Raw genomic sequence first — 14,264 nt, 5'->3', positions numbered from 1 at the left:
CACACGTCGCCTGAGTCTTTCGAGTGCATGAATTTTAATTACATCTCAGGTTTACAAAAGTGGTGCCCGTGGAGGAGAGTTGAGGGCACCGGCGGTGTTACTCACGGGCTCTGTCCCGCCGTCTCCTGGCCTGACGCCCGCACTGCCACCAGAAGCCTGTTGGGACCACGGGCCGGGCCCACGAGGCGTGGGTTCGAGAGGGAGCTTTGAACGTTTGGGAGGCTTCTGACTGCGAGGAAAGAAGCGCCCCGGCCGGCCCGGACGAGGGTTCCGAGGAGGGATCTGGGGAGGTGTCGGGAGGCTCCCGGACGAGCTCCCTGGTGAGGGGATCGGTGACGAGGGGCAGGGATCCGCCCGCCGCTTGCACGGAAGTGACGGCTGGGTCGGACGACACAGGGAGGTGTCGTGACGTCAGGAAAAGTAACCGAATAGAAATAGTCTAGTGGCGAGCGCCGAGAACCCCCGACTTCACGCCCGAGGGGACAGACCCGGGTTGAGGATCGGCCCTCAGCCCCCCAGACGCCGGCCGTGGTGGAAAGCCGCCTTCCTGGGCACGCCTGCCCGGCTGCCGGGTCGCCCTCCGTCTGGCTGCCGGTGGAGGCCATTCGGTCTTGGTCGGGACACCCGGACGTCGGAGCCCGAGGGGTCTTTTCCTCTGAGGGCTCAGGTCCCTTTCTGTCTGTTTTCTCTGCCCGCCCTGGCAGTACACCCTCAACGGCAAGAAGGTGGAAGCGGCGGTGAAGCAGGTCATTGCTGGAAAGGCCGTGGAGCACCGAGGGGCCTTCTCGAACCCCGACACCCTGGATTTGTACAGGGACATCCCCGAGCTGCGGGACTTCTGAGTCGGACCGGCTCGAACCACACTCGGCCACACGTGTCTGTGCTGTGACTTCCGTGGCTTCCAGAAAGCGCTTAGACACGTACAGCCCTTGGGAAGGCAAGCGTCTGCGGGCTTGGGGAAGATCGTCTCTGATCTGCAGCTGCATCGGGCGGGGGCCCGAGTCTCCCCGGACCAGAGGCCGAGAGGGAGGAGCGTTTGGTTGTGTGTGTGGCAAGACTTCGAGGGTGTGTGTGTCTTCCCACGTGTGCCCTGGCACGCGCTGCCGGGCGCCGGGGCTTGCCCGTGTGGGGGCGGTCACGGCCGACGGCCTCGGCCACGGCCACGCTCCGGGCACCGGCTGGCTTTCTGGCGACGGCACACCCCCGCTGCAGCCTTGCACCTGTTGCTCTCTTTTGCTCTCTTTTGCTCTCTTAACGTGTGAAGCTGTGTGTTCTCCTGGCTCAGGGCCCGTCCGTCTGCTGTCGCCCGTGAACTGCCCCCCGCGGCCGACCACCCCTGCGCGTCTGTGTCTGTGTGCAACGCACCGGGTCCCCGCGGTTCCTGGCGGGGCCGTGTGCTCTGACCCGCAGGTGGAATCTCCTTTTGGAGGACACGGGGGTTTTGTGCTTTAACGGGGTCCCTTTATCTCGCGGACTTTGAATGGTTTCAGAACGTTTTAACGTCCGTTGTCTGCCGTGCGGGGGCGTTCGCGGAACTGGCCGTGCGCCCTGCGGGGTGGCGGTGCTCTCGGGGAGTTGGCGGGCCGCCCGGGCGGCCGTCACGGGGTCCTCCCCAGACGGAGCTGCCTGGCCTCGGGGGACACGGCCTCGCCGCGCCCTCCACCCGGAGCCCTGGGAGCCTCAAGTCGCAGCTGCGATACCCGCACTTGTGAATCGAGTCCCGGGTGCCGCAGCCGGTGGCTGGTACGCACTTTGGGCTCAGCGTGTTGATTCCTGTAATCCTAATGTTTGTTTCTGTACTTGTGAAAACGGAGCGCAACGAAAACCCTTCTCGAATCCCTTTTCTTCTGGATGACAAAAACTCGGGGAAAAAGCGCCATGAAGAATTTATACAATAAACATATGCACACACGCGCATATACACGTGCGTGCACACATCTGTTCACGTGCGGCGGGCCGGTACGTTTTCTCTGGAGGGGGTGACTGGATCCGAGGTCCTGATGCTGCCTGTGCTGCAGAACCAGCCGGGAGCCCTGCCTTGGGGGAGACGTTTGGCCACGTGGTTGGAGCCTTCCCGGGCCCCTGGTATTTAGCACCCGTCCGGGGTGACCAGATGGCCAGCGAGGACTTCTCTGCGTGGAGCCGGCACCCCAGAGGAGGGCGCTGTCCTTACCCTGGACTCCCCCACGGTTCCAGGAAGCCAGGTGTCTGGACAACAGCCCTTGTCATCGCAGGAGCTGTGGGTCTGGCCGCGTGTCACCGAATCTGGGCTCAGCCCAGCAGGGCTTCCTTTTCTCCTGTCCCGGGAAGCTGGAGGCAGGTGTGTGCCCGGGGCCGTGCGGTAGCTGCCGGATGGCCAGCGCGCGTCTGTGCCCTGCCCGCCCTCTGTCTCCGCCTGCCTCCCAGCTCCCATCGTGTTCCAGGCAGGAAGGAGGAAGTGACGGCAGGGCTGGGTGAGGGGCAGAAACCAACCCCCCACCCCCAGCCTGTCCCCTTTCAATCGGCCAGACGGTGGGTTTTCTGGAAAACCCACCCCTTGCACATCTGCTTGTGCCTGAGTGACCAGAGGTGGGCCATACATGGCCACCCCTCGCTGCAGGGGAGTCTGGAGGTCTGAGCATTTTAAACAGGACCTGTTACCTTTTTCCTATTCGTTTCCTGTTGCTGCTGTAACAAATTACCACAAAGCCAGTGGCTTAAAACTCAAATGTATTACAGTTCTGGAGGTCAGAAGCCCGACGCAGGTGTCACTGAGGGAAAGTCAAGGTGCGTGCAGGCTGCGTTCCTTCTGGAGGCTCTAGGAGACACTCCCTTCCTTGCCTTTTCCAACCGCCAGAGGCGCCCTCGTTCTTGGCCGGTGGCTCATCCCTCTGTCCCCAGAGCCTGTGGCGGCTCCTGCCTCCCTCTGCCACACAGGAGACCTCTGAGATACGGTGGCTCCACTCGAATAATCCAGGATAATCCCCCTACTGTAACATCTACTGATTAGCAAAGCCTAATTCCATGTGCAGCCTTAACGCCCCTGACCACGGAACCTCACGTTTCCACCCGGCACGTCTGGGGCCTCGTCCTGCCTGCCTCACTTTGCCCGCCTGGCCGGGTCCCGCCGCTGAGGAAGACGGCGAGCGGTCCCCGGGCGGTGTGGGCCGTCGGGAGCCCTGGCGGTTGACTGACCCCAGCTGGGCGCATCCTCCCTGTGGGACCGGCCTGCCGGCCCCCTCCCTCCCAGGACTCGGGCCTGACCCTTCAGACCGACTGTGCCTGAGGAGTGGTGAGAGCTTACCTGCTGTGCCCTTTGAGTTCCAGCACGACCCCCCAGGCTGGCTGAGCCCACGCGTCCTCATTAACAAGCCACGCTGGACAGCTTCATTAATGAGAGACGGATGGTCTGAACGACAGCCATCGAGCGCCCATGGGGCGCAACCCTCCCCTGAGGTGCCTTGGCCTGGGCGTCGCCCTGCGAGCACCTGCCGGCCAGCTGCCTCTGCCTTTGCCACCCTGCCAGCCAGCGGCCCCTCCCTCCTCCTCCTTGATCCCCACCGTGCTCGTCCCCACCCCTCCAGAAGCACGGGGTCTGCAGCGTGGCCTGGCTGGGGTGGGGTGGGGGGTTCCCACGGCCTGTGGGCCCCCAAGCAGCTGTCCCTTCTCTGGGTCTGTCTTCCCACCTCCGGGAACCTTCTGTTGGGGGACGGCCCCTTCCCACTCACACCGTGCCCACCCCCGCCTCCTGGCCTGTGCAGACGATCCTAGAGATGTTGGAACACCGTGTCGGGGTCACTTGATCCCTGACCCGTCCCCCTTTTGTGCCGTGCTTCCTCTGCACTGGCCCCAAAATGACCCCTCTAGCTGCGGGCACCTGCCTGCTGGCCCACCTCCCTGCGTATGAGCCCTGGGGGACCCCAGATTTGCTGCCTCATCTGGATCCCCGGCCCCTGGCGAGCCCCTGGCAAATGGCTGAACCCACCAAGGCTTGGGAAAGGTGTCTCCCTGGCCTTCTCACCCGCCATCACTGTGGACGTGTGTGGCCAGGAGAGACCCTCCCCTCCCCTCGGGCTTCGAGGTCCCAGGGCAACGTCTCATGGGGAATAAACTCCCTTTGAGGGCCCAGCCGTGTCCCCTAGCCCCGGGCTCCGCCTTCACAGGGACAGTCGCGCACACGTGTACCGGGGAGAAGTTGTGTCGTTGGGGTACAGGCTCATCTGCTCTGATGAGCGCCCCCAAATCTGGCTCGGTCGGAAAGAGTTTTTCCCCTACGACAGCTTTGAAGTAAACGGGTGGGGTGGGGGTGGGGGGCTGGGTAGGTGGCTTTGCTCCGCAGGGTCACCCAAGGGACCCGAGTTTCTTCCGTCTGGTTGCTGGGCCCTCCCCCGCACGGCAGTCCCGTGCACGTGACCGGCACTGGCTCGCTCCACTCACACCGCAGCCCCATCCGCTCTGCTTCCGGCCCAGCGGCCCCTTCAGCCCGCAGGTGCACGCAGCGGGGCTGGGCAGGTGCGCTTCAGCTGGGCCACACCTGGCCTGCAGCTGGAGGGTCAGCCTGGGATAGAGCGCGTGTGTGCTGCTTGTGTTTCTGTCTCTGCATCTCGAAGCTAGACCGTGAGGTTCATGAGACAGACTTGGCTTTTATCGACATTCTGGCCGTGTGTGTGCACGTTTGTGGGTGTGCAAACGTCCGCGTGTGCGGGAAGGCGTGTATTTACGTGTCAACACGTGTATGTGGTGAATGTGCAGGTGTGCGTGTGCTGACCTCACACCCTTGTCAAAACCCAGAAGAGCAGGGCAGGCAACACGTCAGGTATTTCTGCTTAACGGTTTTTTAAAAATGTTTATTTAGTTTTGAGATAGAGACAGAGCACGAGCACGGGCGGGGCAGAGAGAGAGAGGGAGACACAGAATCCAAATCAGGCTCCAGGCTCTGAGCTGTCAGCACAGAGCCGGGATGCGGGGCTTGAACTCACGAACTTGAGGTCATGACCTGAGCCCAAGTCAGATGCTTAACCGTCCGAGCCCCCCCGGCGCCCCGGGTATTTCTGTTCTAATCCAGGGTGAGGGACGCAAGCCTAGCGCCCGCTCGTGGGCGGGCCAGCGGGAATCTTCCCCCGTCGCACCTGCCTCATCCGACTGTGGCTGCTCACGGCCCCACCGCCTCAGCCTCAGCCCTGAACAGATTCCAGTTAGGGGACAGTTTTCTCTGTGTGCAGGCCGAGCGGCTTTCCCTGGGTATTCCGCAGAGCCAGGTACCAGGCACTGAGCTTCTCTCAACCGGTGCCCCTGTGTTTGTCCCCGGGGCCGGTGGTCACCAAGGGTGGTGAGCCTCTGGTGCCACGGAGTGAGCGTGTCCGGCAGGGCCCGTGGTCAGCAAGGAAGGGAGAGGTGGTCTGACCGGACACCACGGTCGAGGCCTGTCCCGGCACACGGCGCCGAGCACGGCCTCGGAGGGAAGATGCCACCACGAGGAGATGGGGGGCGGCCCGTGGGCGGAGGAGAGCGAGCCTGCGTCCAGGTCCCGAGAAGGGAACGGACGGACCCGGGGCAACAGGGGGGGGTGGTTTGGAGAAGGTAGGGTACAGAGCCAAGCAGGGGAGGGGCCGCGGTGCAGCATGTGGGGCGCAGGTCGGGTCCCGAGAGCCACGAGGAAGCCGTGACGGTGTTGAGCCCAGCAGTGACACCGGCGGACGTGCATTCAGAGGGCGGGGGGGGGGGGCAGCGGGAAGGGCGCCCGGTGGCGAGACTTCTTCCCAGCTTCCTCTCGCCTCCTCTCTCCTCTCGCTACGGCCCCGGCACCGCTTGTGCGCAAAACACGAGAACCCTTCCGGTCCAGCAAGCCAGTCGGTGTCGGACACACAGCCGGGACAGGCAGGATTCGTGTTGGCTCCGGCTTTGACGAGCCGCCGTTCTTGCTCTCCGAGCCACGGCTGCCTTTTACGTCCGTTCTAGAAGCCTGCTGCCGTCGCGTCCCCAAGTCTTCGAGACGGTCGTAAGCAAGTAAGTAAAGGCCTGTTACGACGATGCTGAAAATACATCACGAGCTAAGCACCGACTCCGCTGCCACGGGGGGTCGTGTTGGAGCGCACCCTTGACCGTCACGGCGGTGAGCGGATGGCCTCATGATTTCATTAGACGGCTTCCAGGGGAGAAACAGTTGTTAGCGGACTCACGTGCTGGAGGGGATGCCTTCCTGTTCTTCCTGCGACTTCCTTCTTTCCTTGACCCCAACGGCTAAATCACAAGTCAGGGTGGGTTTGAGGAGAGCGAACAGGGGTGGTGGTCCAGCGGCACCACACGGCCTGGACCTGGGTTCCGTTTTCCGGGCTCTGACTTTATCATTCTCGCATTGCCGCTGACCATTTACCTGCTTGGCGTGGTCCCCTTCTTTGCGGTCTCCGCGTCCTTTCTCGAACCGTGACTCGGGATTTTGTTGGCTACAAGTAACGGAAACCCCACCCCAGACTGGCTCCAGCAGACAAAAAGCACGAGTTTGAAAACTGCAGTGCTAGGAGCAGCTTCAGGTGTGGCTGGATCCAGGGGCTCTGGCGTGGTCGGGGTTCCCTGTCTCCGTGCGTCAGCTTCGCCTTCCCCTGTGTTGACTGCATTCTCGGATGGCTTCTCCCCTCACAATGGCAGCCTGGATACTTACGGCTCCAGGATGGTGTCCTCTCAGCGCTGGGAGGGGAGAGAGATCTGCTCCCTGGTGCTTCCAACCTGAGTTCCCATGTTGAAGGTCATTGGACCATTTAGATCAGGAGGAGAGCACGTGCTGATTGGCCAGGCCTGGGTCACGTGATCCCTCCTAGGCGTGGAAGCGGCTCTCCTTGGTTGCTGGGGCGGGTTGGGTGGGGGGTCCGGGAGGAGCGCGTGGGTTTCTTTTGGGGAGTGGGGGGCAGCGACCAGCCCCTCTCTTTCTTCTCATCTGTTCACAGGTGCTGGCCCGTCCTCCTCCCTCCCTTGCTCCTCTCTGACACCCTCTGTCTCTCTGCTCCCCAGCCCCAGCCCAGCTACAAGCCGTGGCCTGGTGACTTGAGAAAACCAGGGCGGGAGGGAAGCACTCTGTTTTTCCGTGACACAAACTCTGGAAGGCAAAGCCTTGAAATCCCACTTGGCTTTCAAAAGTCTGCGAGACTCCGGATGAACGTTTAGCTGCCCCCGCCCTCCACAGCTGCAGCCCCCCGTGCTGGGCCAGGACTGGCTGGACAGAAGGGCTCCTGCGGGGGGGAGGGGGGGCTTGCTCCTCCCCCCCCCCCATCACCTCTCTCCTCCTTCCCCTCTCCTTCCCCCTTCACGCCTCACCCGCTGCTCACCACCAGTCCGTCAGAGCTGGGCTCACATCCTTTCTCCCTGGGACACCTGTTGTGCCAATCTGGACTGACTTGTTCCCATCTGTGGTGGATACATCCTACGGTGGCCCCCATAATTCCTGCTCTTAGCACCCACAGTTTTGCAGTACTCCCTGCTCTTGGATGGGGGTGGGACCTGTGGCCTGCTTCCGACCAACAGAAGATGGCCAAGGTGAAGAGATTTTGCAGATGCAGTTAAGGTCCCTAATCAGTTGACTTTGCATTGATCAAAAGGAAGGCTATGCTGGTGGGCCTGACCTAATCAGGCGAGTCCTCTATATGAGGCTCTGGGCCTTCCCTGAAATCAAACAGCAGAGACTCACGGCTTTGAAGAAGCAAGCTACCGTGACTTCTATAGCCTCAAGGAAGTGAGTTCTGCCATAAACCTGAAGAAGTTTGGCAGGGGATCCTTCCCGAGTCGGGCCTCCAGATGAGAACACAGCCTGACCTTCACCTTGATTGAGCCTGTGAGATCCTGAGCTGGGCACGAGCTAGGCCATGCGTAGCCTCCTGGCCCACAGAGGTAATACACAAGTGTTGTTTGAGCTACTGCGTTTGTGATAATTTATTATAGCTTATTATGCAGCAGTGGAAAGTGCGTAGCCAGTCGCAGTCGTCCGGGCCTCAGCACGTAGGATCACGCTCCACTTAGCCCCTTTCTGTGTTTGAGTCCTGTCTCCTTTGTCCTGCCCAGGTCCTTGAGGATTGGGCTCTTCCTCCTTCACCTCTTTCCTGTCTCTCTACCCCTTGGTCCCCACCGTAGTCAAGGCCTCATTTCGGCTGGACCTGACACTGTGACAGGAAGCCATCTCTTAACGGTGGCTTCAGGCTTAGCGGGACCCAGGGGCTGAGACCATATCATCACGATTCGGTATCTGTCCTGGAATCTCTAAGGGCAGTGGAGTGTGGTGGTTAGGGGTGTGGACTCTGGAATTGGGTTGCCAGGTGAAATGAAGGATGTTCAGGGGGCGCCTGGCTGGCTCAGTCGGTTGAGCGTCTGACTCTGGCTCTCAACTCAGGTCTTGATCTCAGGGTCGTGAGTTCAAGTCCCTGCATTGGGCTCCGTGCCGGGCATGAAGCCTACTTCACAAAATAAATACGTAAAAATAAAATACGTTAAAAAATATAGGATGTTCAGTTAAATTTGAATTTTTTCAGGCCGTGAATAGCTTTTTAGTGTAATAGATCCCAAATACTACCTGGGACATAATTACACCAAAAAAAAAAAAAAAAAAAAAAAAAAAAGCGTTCACTGTTTATCTGAAATTCAAACTTAGCTGTCCTGTAGTTTTGCTAAACCCGGCAACCCTATGCTGAACCCAGGTACTTGGATCTGGAGTATGGTTGTCTGTGTGACCATAGAGAAGTTCCTTAACCTCTCTGAGCCTCATTTTCCTCACTATAAAAGTGGCGGTTAAAAGACTGCATCTTAAAGGGCTGTGATGAGGGTGAAGTCATCCCATGGCCTAGGAATAGAGGCAGGCATCTGGTAGATGCTGAATAAACATTCGCTAGTTACCTTACAGCCCCTAGTCCGTCCTTCTGTGTAAGCTTCAGTCTCAGGTTTGGTTTTTTTTTGTTTTTGTTTTTCCTTCCCCTAAGGCCTGGGGAGGAATCCCATTGGCCTGGCCAAGGTCATGTACCCATCTCAGACCCAATCACTTTGACCAGGGGAACGAGAAGTTCTGATTGGCCACAGCCAGGTCATGTGACCGCCCCTGCAGGTGGCCTGTGGGCCCGCCCCCCTGCCAGCCTCTGCAGTGAGAGTGGGGGGTGGGGGGGAGGTCCCTTCCAGGTGATTCAGGGAGCCTGCTGACGGCAGAGGGGGTCTGCAAGGACTGGTTCCCAAGGCCGCGGGCTCCTCGGCACCGTTTGGGGGCATCCGTGAAACGGCGGGATGGTGGTGGTTCAACGGTGGTGTTGAACTTGGGGCCTAGGGTACGGCCTTCTCCCCACCTCACCGGCTCCACCTTGGGCGATGGTGCCCCGTGAAGGCCCCTGGAGGCCTTGTTTCGGGAGGGAGCGGGGAGGGAGCATGGCCTGGATCTTGCCCGCAAGAGTTCCCCAACAGAATTCCTGAAGAAAATTGGTTTTTCTGGTTCTGGACGTTCGCGTGTAACGAACGCAAGTGAGCCTCGCACGCGCAGACCGCAAATGCAGACTTGGGTTTTGAGGATCAGCCAGATTTAACCCGAGACGGGTCCCCTTCTGAGGGGCAGCAGCTCCATCTGGGGTAACCCTCTCTCTCAAAATTGTGGGGTTGTCGCAGCTAGCATTGCCTCTGGGAGGAGCAGTGCCTCGCGGTGGCGGCGGCGGCGGCTGAAGGAAACCGGCAGGGCAGTTTTTGACAGGCGTTCTGGTGGGGAGGGGTGTGTCTGTGTCCCCTCTGCTTGAACCTGGGTGGGCCGGTGACTGGTTCGATCTACAGGGTAGGACAGGTGGTGCCCGTGGTTTCATAGGCTTGGCCGGGAAAGCCCTGGAGCTCGGCCTCGTCCCTTTGGGGTTGCCCGCTCCGGGGGGTGGGGGGGAGCCCCTGGCCACGTGAGAGGTCTGGGCATACAGGCAAAGAAGATGAGAACAGGATCTCAAAGAGTTGCTTGCATTCCTGTGTTCAGTGCAGCGTTAGTCACAACTACCGAGGTACGGAAGGCACCTCCGTGTCCATCAGTGCGTGCGTGGATGAAGGTGTTTTATATCTGTGTCTGTGTTTCTACCTACCTCTGAAATGTACCCACTGTTACGTGTAAATTATACCAGAAACAAAAAAAAAAGCCTGGCTGCCTTTGAGGTCACCAGGCTGGAGCAGCCACATGGGGGCGCTCTGGTCCAAAGCTCCCGTGGGGCCCAGCCTTCCAGCCATCCCTGCCGAGGTCCCCGGCACACGAGTGGGGCCATCTCTGACCCTCCAGACCAGCCGTCTCTGCCAGCTGAATATCATTGAGCGACCTCAGCTGACGCTACATAGAACAGAAGAATTACCCAGTTGGGCTCTGCCTGAATTTCTAACTGTGGAATCCATGAAATATAATAAAATTATTTTCGTCTGTGCTGCTAAGTTTGGGTTAGTTATGTAGCAATAGTCTTCAGAACGCGGCTCCTTTAGGGCCGAGCTGGTGGCGTAATAGTAGGAGAAGGTCGGGTGCAGCCTGGGGAAGCGTGGGGACAGCAGGAGCCTGCTCTGTGTCCAGGCGACAGCCATTATTGGGACGCACAGGCATAGGAGGCTGTGAATCTGAAGCAGACGCTCGGGTCCAAGTCCGGCCTCGGCCAGCGGGGTCCCAATGGGTGTGGGTTTCTCAACCACGCGGCCTCAGCTCTCCCGTCTGTAAAATGGGGTTTCTGCGAACTGCAAATTTGACAATAAGGAAGAGCTGTCTCCAGCCGATGGCCAGGGGTTCGACTCTAGCCTGCGAGCGTGTCTGTCTAGACTCCACTTGTTTTATTATTTGGATCCAGTATAGACACTGGGAGATTTCACAAGCTTCTCTTGCAGTCACGTGGTCATGACAGCTGGCATAGTGTGACCGCCTGGCACAGGCTGGACACCATTCCGCGGCTTTGCACACGCGATTCCTCTGACCTCTGTCTCATCGTCATCCTCCCCGGGACTCTGCCAGAAGTGATCCAGCGAGCAAGGGGGCCGCCCAAGCGGGAGCCACGGCGGGAGAGAGGACCATGAGAAGACGTTCCCTCCGGCCCCTGCCCGGATTTAGGCACAGCCCTGGGGGGAGGGGGGACCCCCACACGTGACTGACGTCGATGTCGTGTCCCCAGGAGAGGGGGGTTCGCGGGACACCTTCCTCTGGGTAACGGAAGAATGAAGTCGGTTTCTGCCAAGCCGAGCGTGTGTGGGCTGAGCCTGAACAGAAGCTGCCGGTTGAGCGCGCCCTCCCGGAGCGCCCAGGCCGGTGGCGACGCCTGAGCGGGCAACTCGTTGATTCCTCCCAGGTCCGCACGGAGAAGATGCCGAAACGGTCCCTGTTTTCACAGAAGGGAGACCGAGGTGTTAGACTTGCCTGGGGCCACGCGTTAGCATGCGGGACGCAACTGGCATTAGGCCCCAGGCAGTCTGGCTGCCGTGCTGCCTGTGTGTCCCCCCCGCCGTGGCCCCCTTCCCGGGAGGGCCGGACCGGTGTCCTCTGTGGCCCAGACAGCGGGGCCCCGTGCAGAAAGGAAGCCCGGGGCGGCCCGGCGCGTGGCTCTCTGCCTGCAGTCGGTGCTTAAGCACCGCCGGTGGGGACCAGAGACAGAAAAGGCGTCTGTGGGAGGGAGCTGACGGCTGCGCTGTCCCACCCAGCCTGGGCTGCAGGAGCTGACCCGCGTCACACAGCCTCGGGCTGGCCGCGGTCCCTGGGTTTCGGTGATGACTGCCAGGTCCCCTCTGGGCACTGACTGCTGGGCCAGGTGCCACTTGCTGAAGGCGGCAAGCTCGTTTGTGTCAGCGGGGGCTGTCCTGGGAGCCGGGGATCGTGGCTGCCACTGGGGGGCCTGCCGGACCTTCCTTCTACCGTGGGCAGGCTCAGGACCGCAGGCCGCAGGGGCTGGCGCCAGTCGTCCGGGCCCGAGGCTGGCTGGAGCGAATGACAGCCAACATGGCCGTGGCACTCGCAGCGTGCCGGACGTCGTGCTGAGGCTCGTCCTGACGACAAGCCTAGGACAGACACGCCATCGTTATCCCCATTTCGCAGATGCGGACTGAGGCGCCAGGTTCAAGGAACTGGCCACGAGGGGGCACAGATGCGTGGGTTCCGGATGCCGGCCTTGACCTGCCGAACCTGTCAGGCGTCGCTCCCAGAAGGACGGAGACGATCCCCGTTTTGATAAGCCTCATTGTGTGGTCCCGTTTTGGGGTGGTTCTTGAATGTCTAGGTTGATTAAAAAAAAAAAAATGACGCCCCAGTGAAAAAGATCAATTGCCGTGTATGGTTTCCAAGTCACTTGGATGCCGTCAAAAACCCTCTCATACGTTGGAGCCTCTAATTAGATTTGGAGGGGAATGAATTCAAGTGTCATGAAATTTTAAAAGAAAGCGTTCCATGAATGGTATTTCCCATTATTCCAGCTTGATTGAAATTGTGGGTTTTTAAGAGGATGCTATTTATACTCTTAAGACAATGGAGCTTTCAAAAGGATTGGATTCCTAGGTCTTCATATGTGATTTCTAGGGAAGTGGAAATTTTCAAATTTTCATAATGAATGTGTTTTTGCGGTTTCCCTTCTTTTCTTTCTTTTTCTTTCTTTTTTTTTTTTTTTTTGGTTTTGTTTTTTTAAATACCTGGAGTAGGCAGTGTCTCTCTCCCCCTGATGGGAACCTCAGGTTCTTGCCAAAGTGTGTATCACATAATTGCTTTCGTGTTCAGACCCGGCAAGAGCACGTTGTAAATGGCTGAGACACAGATGTGACAATTCTATTAGGCCTGGGTTCTTGCATGGTTGACCTTGCAAATTGAATTCGGGGAGGTCAGCCCTACCTCCTGGCTGCTAGATTTCACGTCCACAGTTTGGGGAGAGGCCTGGCAGGTGCAGGCTGAGATGTTCACAGTTTGGGGAAAGGCCAGGCGGCCACTCTGACCCTTCCCATCCCACATCCCCCGCCTCACGTCCTGGGGTCTTCCTCTGCTCCCCAAACAGAAGGCGGTGACCGGTGATCAATGGGCTTGTGCCCGCCGTGGCATCATCAGCCACTCCGTCAAAGTGACAGTGTCATTTTTAATATTGCCTCTTCAGACCTGAGGTTTATTTTTAAGTTGGGAGTCAGCCAGCCTTTCCAGAGAGAGAACCACAAAAAGTTTAGGGCACAGTCCCTGACCCTGGATGCTGGGGAGCTTTTACACAATACCCATGCCCATAAAGATGCCTTCGGGGTGCAGGAAGTGTTCCATATTTTGATCCATGGGGTGGTTGCTTGAGCTTATACATGTGTCCCAAAAGTTGAGCTTCGGTGAGGATGTGGGGAAATCAAGCCTTTTGCCTTGCTGGTGGGGATATGACATGTGTGGCTGCCGTCGAAATAGTTTGGCAGGTCCTCAAAAAGGTAAGTGCAGGGGCGCCTGGGAGGTTCATCAGTTGAGCGTCTGGCTTCGGCTCAGGCCATGAACCTAAGGCTCGTGAGTTCGAGCCCCGCGTCGGGCTCTGGGCTGACGGCTCGGGGCCTGGAGCCCGCAGCCCGCCTCGGATTCTGGGTCTCCCTCTGTCTCTGCCCCTTCCCCGCTCATGCTCTGTCTCTCTCTGTCTCTCAAAAATAAATGAACATTAAGAAAAAAAAAAAAAGGTAACTGTAGGTGTACCGTGTGACCCGGTGAGTCCAGTCCTAGCTATATTTTCCAAAAGACTTGAAATTGGGAACTTACACAGACATTTGCACGCGTGTTCAGAGTAGTACCACTCAGAGCAGCCGCGAGGGGGAAACAGCCCGCGTGGCCATCGGCAGATGCCGGGAAGAGCAGGTTGTGGTCCGTCCACACACTGGAGTACGATTCAGCCGTAAAAGGAAGTGAAACTGACCCACACTACAGCGTGGACGCACGTTGAAAACACGCTAAGTGAGAGAGGCCAGACGTCGTAGGATGCCGCTCGCAGGAGACACGCGAATTCAGGGGACAAAGCAGAACAGAGCTCACTGGGGGCTGGAGGAAAGGGCAGGGGGAGTGAGTGTTAACATGAGACTCTGTTGGGGAGGATGAGAAGTTCTGCAGGCGGACGGTGGCGATGGCCGCACGGCAGCGCGGCCGCGGTGCCAGCGAACTGTGCGCTTGTACGGGGTTGAGGTGGAAAACTCTGCGTTACGTGTATTTTCCCACAGTAAGATATAACTGAGATCTGGATGCTGGAGGGGCGCCTGGGGGGCTCGGTCAGTTAAGCCTCTGACTTCGGCTCAGGTCACCGTCTCGCTGTTAGTGAGTTTGAGTCTCACATTGGGCTCCCTGCTCT

General features: G+C 59.1%; 1 protein-coding gene across 4 annotated transcripts in view; it reads left to right on the top strand.

Moving 5' to 3' along the window:
• AACS (acetoacetyl-CoA synthetase) overlaps window positions 1–12,254 on the top strand; it is a 63,220-nt gene extending 50,966 nt beyond the window's left edge. Inside the window, exon 18 of one of the 4 annotated variants that reach the window (XM_042962027.1) lies at window positions 12,023–12,254. In XM_042962027.1, the coding sequence (XP_042817961.1) occupies window positions 12,023–12,208 (186 nt within the window). In that variant the 3' untranslated portion in view covers window positions 12,209–12,254. Of the gene's footprint in view, window positions 1–704; window positions 2,050–12,022 lie in introns of those variants that run through there. The other 3 variants (XM_042962031.1, XM_042962028.1, XM_042962030.1) reach the window with 3 other exon arrangements.
• The last annotated feature ends 2,010 nt before the right edge of the window (window positions 12,255–14,264 follow it).

Source organism: Panthera tigris, chromosome D3, assembly GCF_018350195.1.
Source record: "Panthera tigris isolate Pti1 chromosome D3, P.tigris_Pti1_mat1.1, whole genome shotgun sequence".
Taxonomy (NCBI): Eukaryota; Metazoa; Chordata; class Mammalia; order Carnivora; family Felidae; genus Panthera; species Panthera tigris.
The sequence above is the reverse complement of the archived record's forward strand: the minus strand, read 5'-3'. Positions and strand labels throughout refer to the sequence as shown.